The sequence below is a fragment of the Desmodus rotundus genome, chromosome 2, assembly GCF_022682495.2.
Source record: "Desmodus rotundus isolate HL8 chromosome 2, HLdesRot8A.1, whole genome shotgun sequence".
In the NCBI taxonomy this organism is placed as follows: domain Eukaryota; kingdom Metazoa; phylum Chordata; class Mammalia; order Chiroptera; family Phyllostomidae; genus Desmodus; species Desmodus rotundus.
This window is the reverse complement of record NC_071388.1, coordinates 129897381-129913658: the sequence shown is the minus strand read 5'-3', so window position 1 is coordinate 129913658 and position 16278 is coordinate 129897381. Positions and strand designations below refer to the sequence as shown.

At 40.7% G+C, this 16278-nt stretch overlaps 1 protein-coding gene across 1 annotated transcript in view; it reads left to right on the top strand.

Moving 5' to 3' along the window:
- The first annotated feature begins 7909 nt into the window (after positions 1 to 7909).
- NXPH2 (neurexophilin 2) overlaps positions 7910 to 16278 on the top strand; it is a 125155-nt gene continuing 116786 nt past the window's right edge. The window contains exon 1 of the mRNA XM_045203110.2: positions 7910 to 8061. Coding sequence (XP_045059045.1) covers positions 8011 to 8061 — 51 coding nt within the window. The 5' untranslated portion in view covers positions 7910 to 8010. The remainder of the gene's footprint in view (positions 8062 to 16278) is intronic.

Here is a 16278-nt window from a genome sequence, read left to right as displayed (position 1 = left end):
TTATTGATTGATTCTGTATAGCTCATTTTATTTTTTTAAAGATTTTATTTATTTATATTTAGAGAGAGGGGAAGGGAAGGGGAAAGAGAAGGAGAAAAATATCAGTGTGTGGTTATCTCTCACACACCCCCTACCCGGGACACGGCTAGCAACCCAGGCATGTGCCCTGACTGAGAATCAAACCAGCGACCCTTTGGTTCATAGGCCAGCACTCAATCCACTGAGCCACACCAGTCAGGGCTGCATAGCTCATTTTAAATTCATAATTTATTTTTATCTATTCACATTACTCAGCAAAATGAGAATCACATTTAGGCTATTCATAGTCATCCATTTCGAGGAGGGACAAGCGGGCACCTGCCCACCCATTACCTTTCACTTGTATTACAATTTGTACGGCTCCTAATTGAGGGGTCTTTTGATCCAGAAAGCAATGAGTGATCCCTAGCAATGATAGAACTCAAGAGTGCAGGTCCTCAGTCAGTATGTGCTAATACATGTGGCATATATTTAGCCCCTAAACAAAGTTACCCTTGGAAGAACCCTGACAATTTTCCTGAAGCTCACCCTTTATGAGGCAATGCAATGCTCCATTTGGCCAGTAGATAGCACTCACGATATTTCAATAGGAAATCTTGGTGTGATTTTACTCTGCCTGGGAAATTCTAGACAAGTTCATTTTAGGTGGGGAAAATAAATGCCCCCAAATGCTTAGAAATTGGGATTTTTTGTGCCAAACTTCAGCAGTCTCCTCATGTAAATTTGTACTTTATCAGGAAAGGAAAATTAGCCCACTTGTTTCCTAACAATTTCTTTTTGAAAGCAAGGAAAGTACCGCTCATTTGACACAGTTGAAATAAACATGAAAGCAGCGCTTAACTGATAATGGTGAGATCCAGAGAGACCACAAAGTGGAACGTGCCAGTTGCATTTCACAAAAAGCCTTGAAATGTTATGCACCTTTTGCACTCATCCATCCTGCTGAAGAGCATGGTTCAAAAGCCACTTGTATTTCAGGATGCAATGTTCAACTAAGAACCTGGCTGTAAAAAAAAAGAAAAAGTCATAATTGCTTGAAGCTGGTGGACAATGCCTTGGAGTGGCTAAACCTATGAATATGTGCAGCGGCAGCTGTGTTTTGATAAATGATGGCTTCTTTGGTGCAAAAGGAGCAACTCACATTCCTTTAGAGGTAGAAAGGGTAAAGGGAGCAGCTCCCATGATTTTGAACAATCTTCCACATGTCGCAGCCTCAGTTCATCTGATACAGCAAGTATTGGCCTGTGTTCAGTAAGGTGATGTGTACTAAGGTGCTGTCCAAGCAGATACAGAAAGCCGGAGTGTGAGAAGTTAGAAGATGAGAGTCATTCAAATACCTATTAAAGAGAAATTGGAGGTAACTGAGTTGAGGAAACACCATGTCAAGGGAAAATGCCATCTCAAAAAGAATCAGTGAAAAAACTAAAGAAACAACTTCAAGTTTTTTCTGCAGAAAATTGGTGGTCAGCCTCTTTAAAAAGTTTAAAAAGGGAATGAGGATAGGTTTTCATTCCCTGCCCTGGAGGGTCCAACCTCAAGCTTTCGAAGCTGCTGCCCAAAGCCATTTGAATGGATTTACATACTCAGGAAGGCTGGCCCAGGATCCTGCTAAAAAAATGTCCTTATTTAGCCTCAGATTGCCCGAAACTACTTTCAGCCTTTGAATTTCTTGTTCATATGAGCCATTAAATGCCTTTCTGTTGTAGCTGTTTGACTCACTTGGGCTGTGTTTGGGCATTTGCAACCAGAAGTGCCTTATTAATATGCAGGAGAGGTGTGGGGGCCATTCCAATCTCTTTTCCTCCCAGATTTCTGTCTTCCTTCTTCTAGGAACCCTAAGCATTTTCAGATTGGAAAATTTCCATTTGATTTTCTAAGACAGTATTCTGTAAATGTGTTTTTCCTTTCTTGCCCCTTTCTTAACTAATCACTGTGGATCAGACAGTTAGCACTCTGCAGCTCTAACCTACCCAGAGTAGGAAGCCCATCAACGTGAAAAGAGCCACTGACTCTGGAGTCTAGTCTTTTTCTTCCAGTGCCGGGCTGTATGACCTTGGAAACATCACTTTCCTTCTCTGGGCCTCAGTTCTTTCACCTATAAACTGAGGCAGTAAGCAAGATATTCCAGTTCCAACCATCTATAGCTCTGTTCTCCTGCCTTGTCTCCAGATATGAGGCAACGTCTAAAGCAGGTTAAGTGATTTCCTAGTAATGACACTCTTCAAATGTTACGTACAAGTAGAAAAGGTGATTAGTCAGTCAAATATGGACAATGCATGGGAACACATGGAAAGATAAAGGCGGGCTTATAAAGAAGGCAGTCTGATGTGATTGGTAGGGCTGTATAACATGATCACACAGGAGAAGCTCTCTCCTGCCTTGTCGATCTTGAGGGATGTTCTTTTTACCCAGTCACCCTCTCATCTGGGACTCACCGCGAACCCCAGGCTGCCTTTCTTTACCTCCCTTCAGCTTCTCTTCTTGGCTGTTAACAGTTGCATCAACCACCAGCACATTCCTGGTAGCACCTCTGACATCCAAGTGAAGAGATGGTGAAGAGATAATGGTGTGACCACCAAAGGTGGAGAAGAAACAATCTCACTACAAAGGAATCCTTCTATTTGTCTTTGAACTCGGAGCAACTGATAACTTAGTGTGATAAAATTTATAAATCCCTCAATTATATCTACAAAGAAAATGTCCAGTTCTCTCCTGGACATTTAGAGTTAAGTATTATACAGTTAAGAATGTACCGTATTTTTCGGACTGTAAGACTCACTTCCCAGCCCCCCCCCCCAAATTTGGGAGGAAAATGGGAGTGCATCTTATAGTCCAAATGTAGCTTACCTGGCTCGCTGGGGTGGGGGTGGTGGAGTGGGGTTTGTTTTTTTTTCCTATTTTCCTCCACTAAAACTAGGTGTGTCTTAAGGTCTGGAGCGTCTTGTAGTCTGAAAAATGTGGTAAATAGTTCCAGTGATAGTCTGTTGAAGCCTCAGTGCATTGCAAAGGTAGGGGCTACAGTTCTGCAGGGGAATGAAAGAAGGGAGGGAGGAAGGAGGAAGAAAACATTAAGTTTCTGGGAGAGCAGCTGTCCTCAACAATAACTGTAGAATGAAATCTCCTGGGTGAAAAACACCAGTGCCCAAGTCCATGTTTAGAGAAGTTAAAATCCCCAGTGGTTTCTATATGCAATCTTGGTTGTGAGTGATGTTATGCAGCATTATGTTTTATTAAATGGTTACTCAAGATATTGAATTACTCACCAGTGTGGCAACTCCAGATGATTTTTAGTAGCTAAGAGTTGATCCCCAAAAGCCCACCGACTTCTCATTATACAGGAATGAGAGGTCCCAAGGCCTCCTGAGAATTCCCCCTATCCTTGGGGTAAGTACTTCCATGTCCTTGAGTCCCAGATCCCACTTGTCTGAGGCTGCACAGTAGCCCTATGCCATGTAATTTTCCTTATCTCTCACCCTTCTAAAATTATGACCAGATAAGTGCTTCAGGCTCAGTACCATCAAGCCTCTTTTTCGGATAAAAAGATGGACTCTGGGGCTTTTAGCACCCATAGATCATTCCCAGAACTCTTATTAGCAAAAGGTTCATTCATTCACTACATCAAAACTTTTATAACTGCTGGCCAGTGGAAAAATACCAGAGGCAGGGTGATGAATTGGAAAGAGCACTGCACTGAGAAATGCAAGGTCTTGAACCAAGTTTCAGGTTAGCCCATGCTTCTCCAGTTGACCTGAAGCAAGTCACTAACCTTTTGAGCTTCCATGTCCTTAAATGCAAAGTGAGAAATTAGTTAATGTCTAATATCCAAGGAAACTCTGAAATGTTACATTATTCTGGTAATAACGTAATGAACAGTTAGGGTGAGGAAATAAATACAGAAAAGCACAAGAAAAAAGCTGACAGTCCAGATAAGCCATTGACAAAAGCTGACAAATTTGCTCTCAAAAAATTAACAATATCTCTATACGTTGTCTTCTTACAAGACTACAATGGAATTATATGGTAGTAAACTTGGTAGATTACCCTTTCTACTCCTTGTTATATGAAATGACCATTCTCACTCACCTCACCTTTGCAAAATTAAAAACCACCTTTGCAAAATTAAAAGGCAAAAATCTGATTTTCTAGTTGTTAGTTGCCTCAAAGAGAGAAAGTGATGATGTTTAAAAGAATCTAATATGCCAGGAATGATTTAAAATAGTCCAACCCCAAGTTCAACGCACTGTTCCTTTATAATAGCTCTTGCACCCATGCCTCTCCCTCCATTTCTTTCTTTCCAACTGCCAGGACTGTTTCCTCATGCACTCCCCTCCTCAAGACCATCCCACATGTTACCACTGCACGTATCTTCATGCCTCTTAATGTGTGACTTTTCTACTCCCCCAAATTTTAAGCCGCCTTATTTCCCACAGATCAAGCTAAACTGTTTAGCGCGGCATTTCCAGATCTCTACAGTCTAGCCCAAAACTTAGCTTTCCTCTCACTTTTTCCTCATCACATTTCCTCCCGTCAGTCTGGTCCACTTATTGTCCACCCCTCAATTGTATCATACGAAGTCCCTCCACTATATCTTTGCTTACATTGTTCCTCTCACACAGAGTGGCTTTCTCCATTTTTTCCCACGTGTTTGTTGAATGTTTCCTCGTTGGACTGTGTGTTCTGAAGGACAGAGTCAATGTATTCAAAGTATTAAATGCCTCTACCTGTGCTTTTGCCTATCTTTCCCCTTTCCTTTCTCCTTTGCTTCCTCCCTTTTTTTCACTTTCCTGTAGTATGTATGCCAAAACTTAGGAAATACAATAAATCATCAGTAGTCACCTGATAAATACAGTAATGTCAGACTTTAGTCAATGATGTTCTTGGTGCTTCTCTCCTACACAGCCTGGTCAACGAGACCTGCAAGTTCTCCTATGTCCCTTAGCTTGGGATTCAACATCCTTGAGTACATTTCTTTGTGAGCATACTTGGATGTGTATCCTAGGAATACTAAGTGTAGGTTCCACTTTAAAATTTTATGTGTAAGTTTCCCCAAAGCACAGACATGTTCTAAGAAATATGATTTTTTTTAAAAAAAGAATGAAGTATTCCAGTCATTATATCACTTATTTATTTCAACAGCCTGTTAACTCAGGCACTTCTCATTCAGAGATTTAGTGATACTAGAATTGGAAACTAATAAATCAAGAAAGGAGCACACGTTTTGGTTTCATGGATGAGTCACCTGAGGCTCAGGCAGAGAGGACCTTGAGTCCAAGTGAAGTACCACCCCTTGCAAAGTTGTTTGCCCTCCTTCCTCTCCAAAATAGGGATCCTCTCGGTCTGCCAAACCCTTCCCCATCAAGTCCTTCTGTTTCCTAGGACTCTTTGTAAATAAAATGCAGCCCTATCCAAGGACCTAAAGTTGCTCAAGAAGATCAACCTATAACGATCTCTTCCAATTTTTGAAATTATCTTCCTTATGCTTCTAGGATAGAGTAACTTCCCAGAAGTGGGATCTAAACACTGGTAAAGAGATAAGTTTCGTGGACATGAGGGGTAGCTATAAGAGGTGTTATAGATTTGATAGCAAATAGTGATTTTTTGTGTGTTGTAGAGTCTATTGCTAGGAATAAGAAGAGTCTGATGATAGGAGGAGGAATAGAACTAGTGCATCCTTTGCAACAGGGCTCCAGAACCCCCTACTCAGGCTCAGCAGGGGATTAGTTAGGATACATAGCCCTGGATTGCCGCCCTCCCCCCTTTACAGTGAATGGCATTATATCAGAGAAATATTCCACCTGCAGCCTCAAAAACAAAACCTCTGAAAGTCTCACTTTCAGAACACCTTGGAATAACTTCCCTCCCCAAATCCACAATCTTGGCACACCCTGTCAGTGAGAGGAAGTGTGGGACCTTGTACTACCCAAGTCAACCCTCCTGCCTTTGGGACCAAGGGCATGAGGCTGCTCTGCTTCAAACGTGATCCTTGACCATTTACAAAGTCCCCTCTCATTTCTGTGTTGGGGTGGGGGATAGTAAGTGGAGGTTCCTGAAAATTCCAACCCAAACTTTGCTTTGTGTTGTTTTATTTTTATTTTTTAAAAAGACTTTATTTATTTTACTTTTAGAGAGAGGGGAAGTGAGGGACAAAGAGAGGGAGAGAAACATCAATGTGCAAGAGATAAATCAATTGGCTGCCTCTCATCCACCCCCAACTGGGGACCTGGCCTGCAACTCAGTAATGTGCCCTTACTGGGAATGGAACCAGTGGCCTTGCAGTTCACAGGCCAGCACAAAATCCCCTGGGCCACACCAGCAATATTTATTCATGTATTTTTAGAGAGAGGGGAAGGGAGAGAAAAAGAAAGGGAGAGGAACACCCATGTGTGAGAGTAATATCCATAGGTTGCCTCTCCGGCCGCAACTGAGGACAAGGCCGGCCACCCAGGCGTGTGTGCCCCCACCGGAATTGAACCAGCAACCTTTTGCTTCGCAGGACAGCGCTCCCCATGTGGGCGGTGAGGGCGTGTTTTATTTTTTTATTTTTTTAAGGTCTGGAAACCAATAGCAATTCCATCCCCTTTTCTCAAAATATTTTTCTTCTGTACAAGCTTTGTGATTCAGGATGAAGTAAAATAGCTTTGCCTTTCTTTTTCCATTGAAGCAGCTGCCCAGAGACTCGCCCCAGGAGAAGTGACTTTACCTCTCTGGGCCTTAGATTTCCCATCTTTTCAATAAAGGAGTTGATGGTTGATGTCTAAATTCTCATCCACCGCAAACGTGTGGGAGTCTGCGAGCCCCATTGCCCTCTGACTTTTCCACTCGAGTGTCCAGCACAGAGATAGTTAGAGGTTAAGGTTCTCTTCAAAGGAGAGTCGTTAACACAGCGCTGAGAATCACCTGCAGCAGGTTTGTAGCCTTGCAATAGCCCTCTGCAAGATTTCCGAAGAGGGAGGTTGCAGCTGGGTCTCCTCTCTTTACTCTTCTCCCTCGCTGGGCTCAAGGTCTCCGCAGCGCAGCTCTGTGGGTCTCCGGGACACCAGCTCTCTACACAATCCTCACTGCAGAGTAAGCCTGGACGCTGCACCTAGCTCGATTTCTCTTAGCGCTGACGCTACCTCTCCTCAAGGTCCCTCTTAATTCCCACTATTTCCACTTCCAGAGATCCCTCCAGCCGAGCCAACAACACTTTGCACCACTTGGTCGAAGCTCTGGGAACCACGACTGCCCAGGAGCAGGGAGCTCTCCAGGGACGTCCCAGACTCCAGCCCTACCTCGCTGCCCTAGCCTTTTCGGTTCGCAGCCCACCACACCCCGCCCCGCCCAGAATCCAGACGTTGCCTCCCCCCGCCGCCCAAAACTCCCTCGGTGGTTTCAGGGTGCACTACTTCACGCAACCACGCAAGAAGACCTCCCCTCTTTCACCTCCCCAGCAAAATGAGAGCGGGTTAGCTCGCAGGGCGCCTGGCCCAGCCGAGCTTTCCAGACCAGCCTTCTGCTGGGCGGGGGCGGAGGAGGCACCGGGACTCGCTGGGCTTCGGACACACTCAGCTCCGACCTGCAGCCGCTCGGAGAGGCCGTTAAATAATCTCCTGCAGGAAGCCGGCAGCAAAGCGCTCGACAGTACACCTCCAGCCCGAAGACGCCCCAAGCGCTCACCCAGACCCCGGGACGCCGGAGTCCCGGGCGCTGCTAGAGCCCCGCGCCCCGTACCGGAGCTCCAGGGGCCCCTCACGCCCCTTCCCTACCCCGTCTAAGGAGGGGCACGTGGGGGACGGATAGCGAGTGCCCGCCCTCCCCCTTCCCGCCCGCCCACACGGCCCGCGCGGCGCAGCGCTGCGCTGCGCTTGGATTCCGGGAGGCAAGCGCCGCGCTGTGAGTCCCTGGCATCCTCAGTCCTGCCCCCGCGAAGTGGAGATGTACGAGAGGCAGGCGAGGGCGCGCAGCTCCTGAGACGCCGTGCCAGCCGGCACCATGCACCTACGGCCGCTGCCCCTCGTCGTGGTCCCAGGCTTGTTGCAGCTGGTGAGTGCCGGTCCAGCCTTGCGCCCCACGCGCTGGGGACGCGTTTCGGCGGGAAAACCGCGCCGGCGGCCGATTCGGAAGCGGAGCCTTGCGTTGCTTGGGACTTGGGACTAGGGAAGAGAGCCTTGGAGGGAGTCGGGGGTTGCCTTGGGGGTTGGAGGGGAAGAGTCAAGGATTGCAGTGGAGGAGACCTTGGGGCAAACGAGGAGCTTAGCAAGGGTTGGGACTTGAAGGCTGGGGTAAAGTAGTCAGAAAGTGGCCAGGGACGTGTGAGAGGAAGAAGAGGTTTGTTGAGTAGAGACCAAGAGGGGTTGAGAGGAGAGGATTATGGTGAGGATGGACTGAAAGACCAGACTCCAGCCCACAGTTTGAGGGCTTGGCGGTTTTTATTTTTCACGTGTTTTGCCCGTATGCCTGAAGACACTTCCAAAACATTGCGTAGTGCATCCTCGTTCACAGGGCCAGTTAGTGGAGGCTTGCTGGGGGAAAACGTGGGTAAAATACCGACCTGGGGGGCCGACTTGACTTCTCCTTCCTTCCTCTGCGCTGGGGTCTGGGATGGGGTTTTCTGCCCGCGACGCAGGATGTAACTTTCACGCGCTGGAGCCGCTCTCGGGCATCTCTAAGCAGTGTGCGTGATCCCGAAGACTTCTTCCGCTTGGTTTGGCGGCTCAGGGGCCTCTGGGGAATAGGCAGCGTGTTGGAAGGTGATTCAGGGTTCACCAACGTGGCTCTAGGCGACTGTTGGCACCGTGTGTACCTCATTTCTCCTCGCCTTTCCCGCGCGGCGCCCTGCCCTCCCCCTTCCGAAATATACCTGGATACTGTATGTATGGCTAGTTGATTGCACTTAAGGGACATCCCCAAGTAAGATTTTCAAGAAGACAACTTTTAAAGTAAAGATATAGAAGGGGACTACTTTGGCTCAGTCTGCATCTGTAATGGATTTCTCCTGCTTGGTTGGCACAGATCTTGATAGGATGCTGTTAAGAGAGCTTTCTTCAGATGCCGTGGTTTCTTTGGCTGTCATGGGGAAGACCACCCAGTTAGCTCTGGGCTGTTAAAACAAGATTAAGGATCTGGAGCACTTCGGGAAGGATGATCTCTCCCTTTTTTCTTCCTCCCTTATCCTTTCCCCTTCCTTCTTTCCTCCCTTCCTTCTCTATCTCTTTTTTCCCTATTATTTTCCTCTAGAGGGAAAGATCAAATAAGTTATGAGAGTTTCTTTATGATATGAATGGTATTATAGAGGCAGAGATACTTTGCAAGTTTTGAAGATAGAAGGAACTCTAAACGGTCTTAGGGAAGGGGAGAGGTTGCTGCAAGGAAGGGCTGGTCCACTCTTGTTACAACGGAGGTCAGCTTCACCTGCTTAGCATTAACTAAAAACTTCTACTTTAGCATCAGAAAAAAAAATGCAGTAATGCTCTCAAGTGTCCTGGAATGAACCAGTACATACTGGTTAAAATGTTGAAATATATCTTACATTGAAGTGAGGCAGCATGCAAGCAAAATATATGCACATTAGTTTTTAGTATCACTTGCTTTTCAAAAAGTTTAGTCTTGATTCCAATAAAAGATGATATAACAAAGCAGTATTTGTATGGCGTGTGTAAATAAAACTCTAAAAGCCTAAGGAAATCAGGTACTTAGGTAGGATCTTCAGAATATCTCCATAAATCTCTTAGTTCATTAATTTATTTTGGCATTTGATGATAATGAACTATGTATCTGTTCCACTATATTAGACTCGAAGATGAGAAGATGTATTTCGGCAGGCATTGGGGGGAAGTTCTATCAGATATTATATATAAATGTTAATTTTTTTTCACACGACCATAGTCAGTAGGGAATAGGAAATACATCTTGAAGGTATTACATACCCTCCTTAAGAGCTGGATTCTAATATTACAGCATGGGTTGATTGATTACTTTTTAAGGAAGCTTATGTCAAATTCTAATCCTTTTTTTGGATTGTGCTTGGGTTGTAATGTTTTTTTCCTGAAGCACTTTATCATGGTAAGTGAGGTGGGGAGCTGCAGCTGTGTGATAAGCACACGTTCCTTATGCTGCCATCCTTTTGGACAATAAAAGGCTGTTTACATTCTCCACATTATTAGAGCTGTTTCCAGCCTTATAACACAAGGGGGTTAAGATCTGAAAGGAAAATGAGTGGCTAGGCAGGGTAGGTCTAAATTAAAATATCCCCCAATCCATCTGCGTGCCTTACCACAGCAAGTTTCAAAAAGGACAGATTATACTTTGGCCTGTATGACTTATGGTTTTATTTTACCTTTTTCAGCTCATATTGAATTTTTTTTTTTTGCTAAATCCTAACAGCAAATTGATAAAATATTTTCTAGATTTTAAAACTAGGGGTTTTTGGGGTTTCTTTTTAATTGTCTAAGGAACCACATGTACCTAGTAGATCTGCCCTCACAGAGCGGGAGTGGGGGCAGAAGTGGGTTATTGTTGGAATTGGATTTTACTTTTCATTCCGCACTGCCAGACTGAAGAATACACTTTTAAAAAAATGCTAAATATTTTTAATGAAAAGTGATTCATTTGGGGATATTGAATTTAGTTTTAAGAAAATTGCATTTTATCTGAAAGCAGCCTTATTTAGGATTTGGCCCAAATATGTCACTAACCCCATAGAATACTGATACAATAACTGCAGTGTTTTTACTTATTTTGTGATATTGGAAAATTTTAAGAAAATAAGAAACTGAATTGATAAATATTTCAGGTAGCAAATGACATATGTGTGTATGTTACTTGTATGCCCAATTTTCCTGGCCTGTGTCCAAAGTTTTAATAGACAAGTTGCTATACCTAATTAATAGGATTGCTAGGCACTTGCACCATTTAAATATCAATCCTGAATGTATTATTTTCTTTGAAATTTGTATTCAGCAACATATTCTTTTTAAAAATATTAACAGCACATTATTTATTTCCTGCCATCTAATTAAGAAAAAAGTAGCATTTGAAATTAATATTATAATAAATTGAATATTATTTCATGACATGATCCAAGGTAATGACTTGCCAATGACAACTTCTTACAAATTTGCATGATAATTTATAATTCTTAATAAGTATGATTTTTGCCTTTAAGTAAAATGCAGATTGTAAAAAGATTAAATTTGAATTTAAATGGATAATTAGCATGACTTTAAGATAAAATTTAGCTATGATTTTAAAAATAAGTTTTTATATATTTCCACTTGTTTTTCTGTGGTATAATGATGAGTTTATAAAATAATATATAAATTAAAAGTAATGTAAGTTAGTACATTTTTAGAATCCTATAAAATCAGAATCCTATGCAAGGTATTAAAAGAATAATTTCATTCTCATTATATAGTATTATCCCACATGAACTTAAGGACATTTTTGTTAATCTTAACAAATTAATAATTTTCATATTTGTTTAGGGTGATATTTTTAACATATTTATTGCCAGTTCTGTATAAGAAGTGATAATCGCTGTCTTTCATTCAAAAATCACAATTTTCCGCATACAGTTATTTTTCTCTCATACACTTTTGATCAATAAACATCAAATCAGTATTCCCCAGTGCAGGATCAATAGTCATCTGTTGGCAAGATGACAATTTGGAGGAGAGGAAACATCATATCATGGTTACAATTTAGAGTTGGCTACACTTTAAAATTAACTCCTCCCTCTTAAGTAGGAAATATATTTTAAATATATATTTAAGGAATAATTTTTTATTATTATCCTAGACATTTTTAAAAATGAAAATTTGGATTAGACAATTAAGTCTTCTATTCCAGCCACTCACCACCCAGTATAAATTATGTTCCTTTGGCCTACTCTGAGATTGTGTTACCTGGTTCAGTTTTAAATACCTCTACACCGGACACTGACTCCTCATGGGAACTTATTTTATAGCTTTACTAAATTTCCGAATGGAAAAGAAAAACTTCCTTAATCTTTGTTCTGTACTTTTTCTTTTTCTTTTTTTTTTTTTTTTTTTGGTAGTTTCTGATTTGTTGTCAAAATGCTAAAGGCAGAAGGCATTTTTGAAAAACCTTTTGGAGTTTTACGTTGTCAGCTTAAAATGTGTAGCTCTTACAAATTGAATGAATTAAAAAATATTGACTTTTATAATATGTTGCCCACCTTTTATCTACTGAGGAGCTAATCAATGTCCTTTTAATAATTTAGTCATTTAGTAGTAGCAGTCCAAGATGAGTATAAATGTGTCACAGGCTTGTGATTTTGTAAAAGCTCTAGGACTGCCGTACTGTTTACATATTCTGCAGCCTTCTTTACCTGAAGCTTTGCTGGGTAAGATTTGAAAAAATAATTACAGCTGCACAGTCAAGTGCCTACAGTTAGGGCTGTGTCAGCGTTTCTGTAAAGAATCTCATTTCTATCTTAGCCATAAGCATTACTGCCAGTTAAAAGTTGGCATTTAATATCTTGATTTGAGAATCAATTATTTTAAAGCTGCTTTAAAAAATTGGTCCAAATGATTTGGAGCACTCGTCCACATGAGACTACTCTCTAGATGTTATTGTAGTACATAGGATGACAATTCAGTGAATTAATTTCTATGTTATTCTTGCACAGTGGTTATATGTAAATTGTTATATGTTTAAATTATTTTAAATAATCTTTTCCAATTAACCATTTTTATTGCACCACTCTAAGATTTTGTAACACTATTTCATCATGAATATTTTTAATTGTGCCAAACTCAGATGCCCTAGTCAGTGTTTTTATGAGTATTATTAAGAATCTATTTGAACTTTTTATTTCTTCTGATATGGCCAATGGTGTTGATGACAACTGCGTTCTCAGTTCATCATCCTGCTCCATAAAAAGCATCTAAAGCAATTTATAGTGTGGATTTTCATATTATAGAAAGTATTCTAAGATATGATTGACTGAAAATTTCCATTTTATGTTATTTTTAATTTATGAAAAGCTAGATAAAAGTTTTCAAATAACTGGCTTATTATGCTGTAGGATTAGTATATAAGAAGGAACTCCATTTCTTTACCATTAAAAAGGAAAGTTTCGTTATTCAAATCCAAAAGCTATAGGATATATTCCCCTTTTTCCTAGCCAGATTATTCAAGAAATTAAAATACTTATCTTTAAAATTGCCATTCTTATACATTTTGCCTTTCTTAGATTTATGGACCTATGGTAGAGGAAGTGCAAATTTTATAAAGTTAAACTACAATGATAATAATGCTGTCTTAGACTTGCACATGCTTAGATGTTCTCAAGTTCTTTCACACAGTCTATCACACTATGGTCTCTAATAAAACTGTAAGATAGAGAAGGTCATTTTAAATGTTTCCAGGTGTGTGGGGAAAGAACAATGCCGATGGTGTCAAAAGGCTTGGGTTCTACTTCTAAATAAATTACAAATTCAGCCAATGGTTACTGACTGTTCTGACCCAGACTTTACACTGAGCAAACATATAGCAAACATTGAGGACATAGCAGTAAACAAAATAGAACTGGTCCAAGAGTGTGCATGCGGGTGAGGGCACACGGGTGTGTACGCATCTTGGGCAGGTCATGTAAACAGCCACGGGCCCCTCATCTCTAAAATGAAGTCATTAATAATAAAGTGGATTAAAATTATTCTTAACTTCTCATATTTAAAAAAAATATATAGTAAAAGTGTTTCTGGGTTTTTCTTTTTATGAATTACACCTTTTTTTGCATTTTTTAAATTTTTATAAAATTTATATTTTAAATAATTACACTTGTTTATAAGACATTAAATTGTACAGTAACTTAAGATGTAATTCATTTCTCAGATGCTCAGCATCACTAGCCATCAGAGAGATGAATTACATCTTAAGTTACTGTACAATTTAATGTCTTATATACAAGTATAATTGTTTAAAATATAAATTTTATGTGCTGTTAATCACATCCCAAATGATACATATGTTTAAAAGTGGATTTAAAACACTGCAAAACTGCTTATGTTATTCCTGATTATGTAAAAGGAAAATTTAGTGAAACTAGGCAAGGGAATTGACAAATACTAATTTAATACACAATTAACAAAATGAATAAAATTTTATTAAAATGGTGCATTCAGGACTCTTCTCTATGTGACTTTTAAGTTGTAAACTACTAACATTTAGTCATTGTTTTAAGTTAAATAAAAAGGAGATTGACTCTTAGTTAAATTCTAATTATTAAAATAAGGAACATTACAGTTTAATACTGTACTTTAACCAGAAGACTAGCGCATGACTTTTGTGTGCCTCAGGAGAATCCAGCCTATTTAAATCGGGAATACTTATAAACTAACTCCAAAGCTTTCAGGAATCCAGACATAAACAGCACAAAAATTTTAAAAGAAAACCAACAAAGAACTGGCATGTGAGACCTATCAGAGATAGAGAAAGTTGTTTCTGGTCTTAATCTGCAGAAACAAGCCAATGAAACAGCCTGACCACTCCTGGAGTTCAGTCCTGCTAATCTTTAAACAATGTCCACATCTTTAAAAATGAACCTTGACTTCGTGATATTGCTGTTTTGGGCCAAATAAAGCGATACTAATGTCGTGAAAACACTTGTGTAAATCTCTTCATGCAAGAATATGTAAGATTGTGGTTTTCAAGCAGTATCATAAATACTGGCAATTTTCAAATCTCACCAGTTTTACCTTAAGTTACACAGCGTGTGTGTGTGTGTGTGTGTATATATATATATATATATATATATATGGGAGAGACGTGTAATTTGCATGGTTGTTAAAAGCCCATGTGATTCCCATTCCAGAATTCTGTCTCGCATTTGTGTGTGTGACTTAATCAGTGAAAGTAGTTGAATATGATAATCTGCGTGATATTTTGAAGGGTTAAGAGATACATGAGAATAGGACTGCAAAGAACCCTTTAATGTTCTGTAATAATGATAATTTTTATCAATAAAGTTTGCATTTGGATAATCCAAACATTTGAGGTTGGTATGAGGAATATGGTTACAGAAATGAAAAGGGAGGTGAAGTTTTTTCAAAGGCATGCTTCCCATAGTAGTGAATTTACCTCTTGCTCCCACGTAGATGACTCCCAAATGTGTACTTCAGTTTCTACCCTGGTGCTCAGGCACCAGGGCCATATCCTCATACTTACTGTTCATTTTTACTTGGATGTTTTACTTCCTACTCACACTCAACACCTCCAAAGTCGCCCACATCTTTACTGAACAAGTGCTTCCAACATTCATGGATTAAGATCTTGAAGTTACCACCTCCTCCTTTTTAACCTGGTATCTTTGTGTTTGGAAAAGTAACTTGGCTTAAAGTGCTACATAGTTTACAAGATTCTTTCACATATGTAATCTTATGGTTCATTTCACATCAGCTCTAAAAGATACAGTAAATATTGCATTCGTTTTACAAATGAAGGAACAGAAGCATTGAAGTTTTCGGAGATGGACTGTAGACCACGTAAATGGTAAAAGTTGAGTTGCCCATCCAGTCCAGCCCTTAGGTCACAACAGCAACCATTTGTAGCAGAAGGTTGTGAGCTCCAGTACTGACCTCCAGAATGATGGGCTTGAGGGACATTTCTAGGAAATGTATCATTCTGCTCAGTGACTATGCTGAGGTTGGAACCTCAGCTCATTCATTTTAAACAAGTCTGTCATAAAGTCAAACTTAAGTTAAACAGAACAAGCAGATTCTTGGAGCATATTTTTTAATTAGGAGTTCTACTTAGAATTTAGTCTCACAGTTTGAAGCCAAGGTATTCCAGCTTCTATGCAGCGTGAGGGTTAAGTTGATGGCCAACTAATGTGGTTCCACTTAGGATCAGCAGAGGATTTGCGAGTTCCTCTGATTTCTCAACATCTCAACCTGCACCACTTCAGATTAAAAACATGAATAAGAAGAGAGAGTAAGGCCCTGATTTCTAATAAGGGCCACTTAATCCTAGTTTTCTAATGGGCAGTGTGACTATGAGAAGCAGCTCATAGCTGCTGTGCTGGGGGAGGCCGTCTATTACTGCAGGTGCTGATACTTGTGCAGACCTTGTGAGCACCCATGTACAGTTTTGCTTTGCCTGTAGTGTCCTTGTTCTTGCTCTCTCTCTCTCTCCCTTTCTTATGCTTTCTGAAAATATATATTTTATTAGAAAGATAGTATATGGTAGTGGATGTTATTGGCTCTCTACTCAGATCCATTTGGATCTCTTTTTGGCATT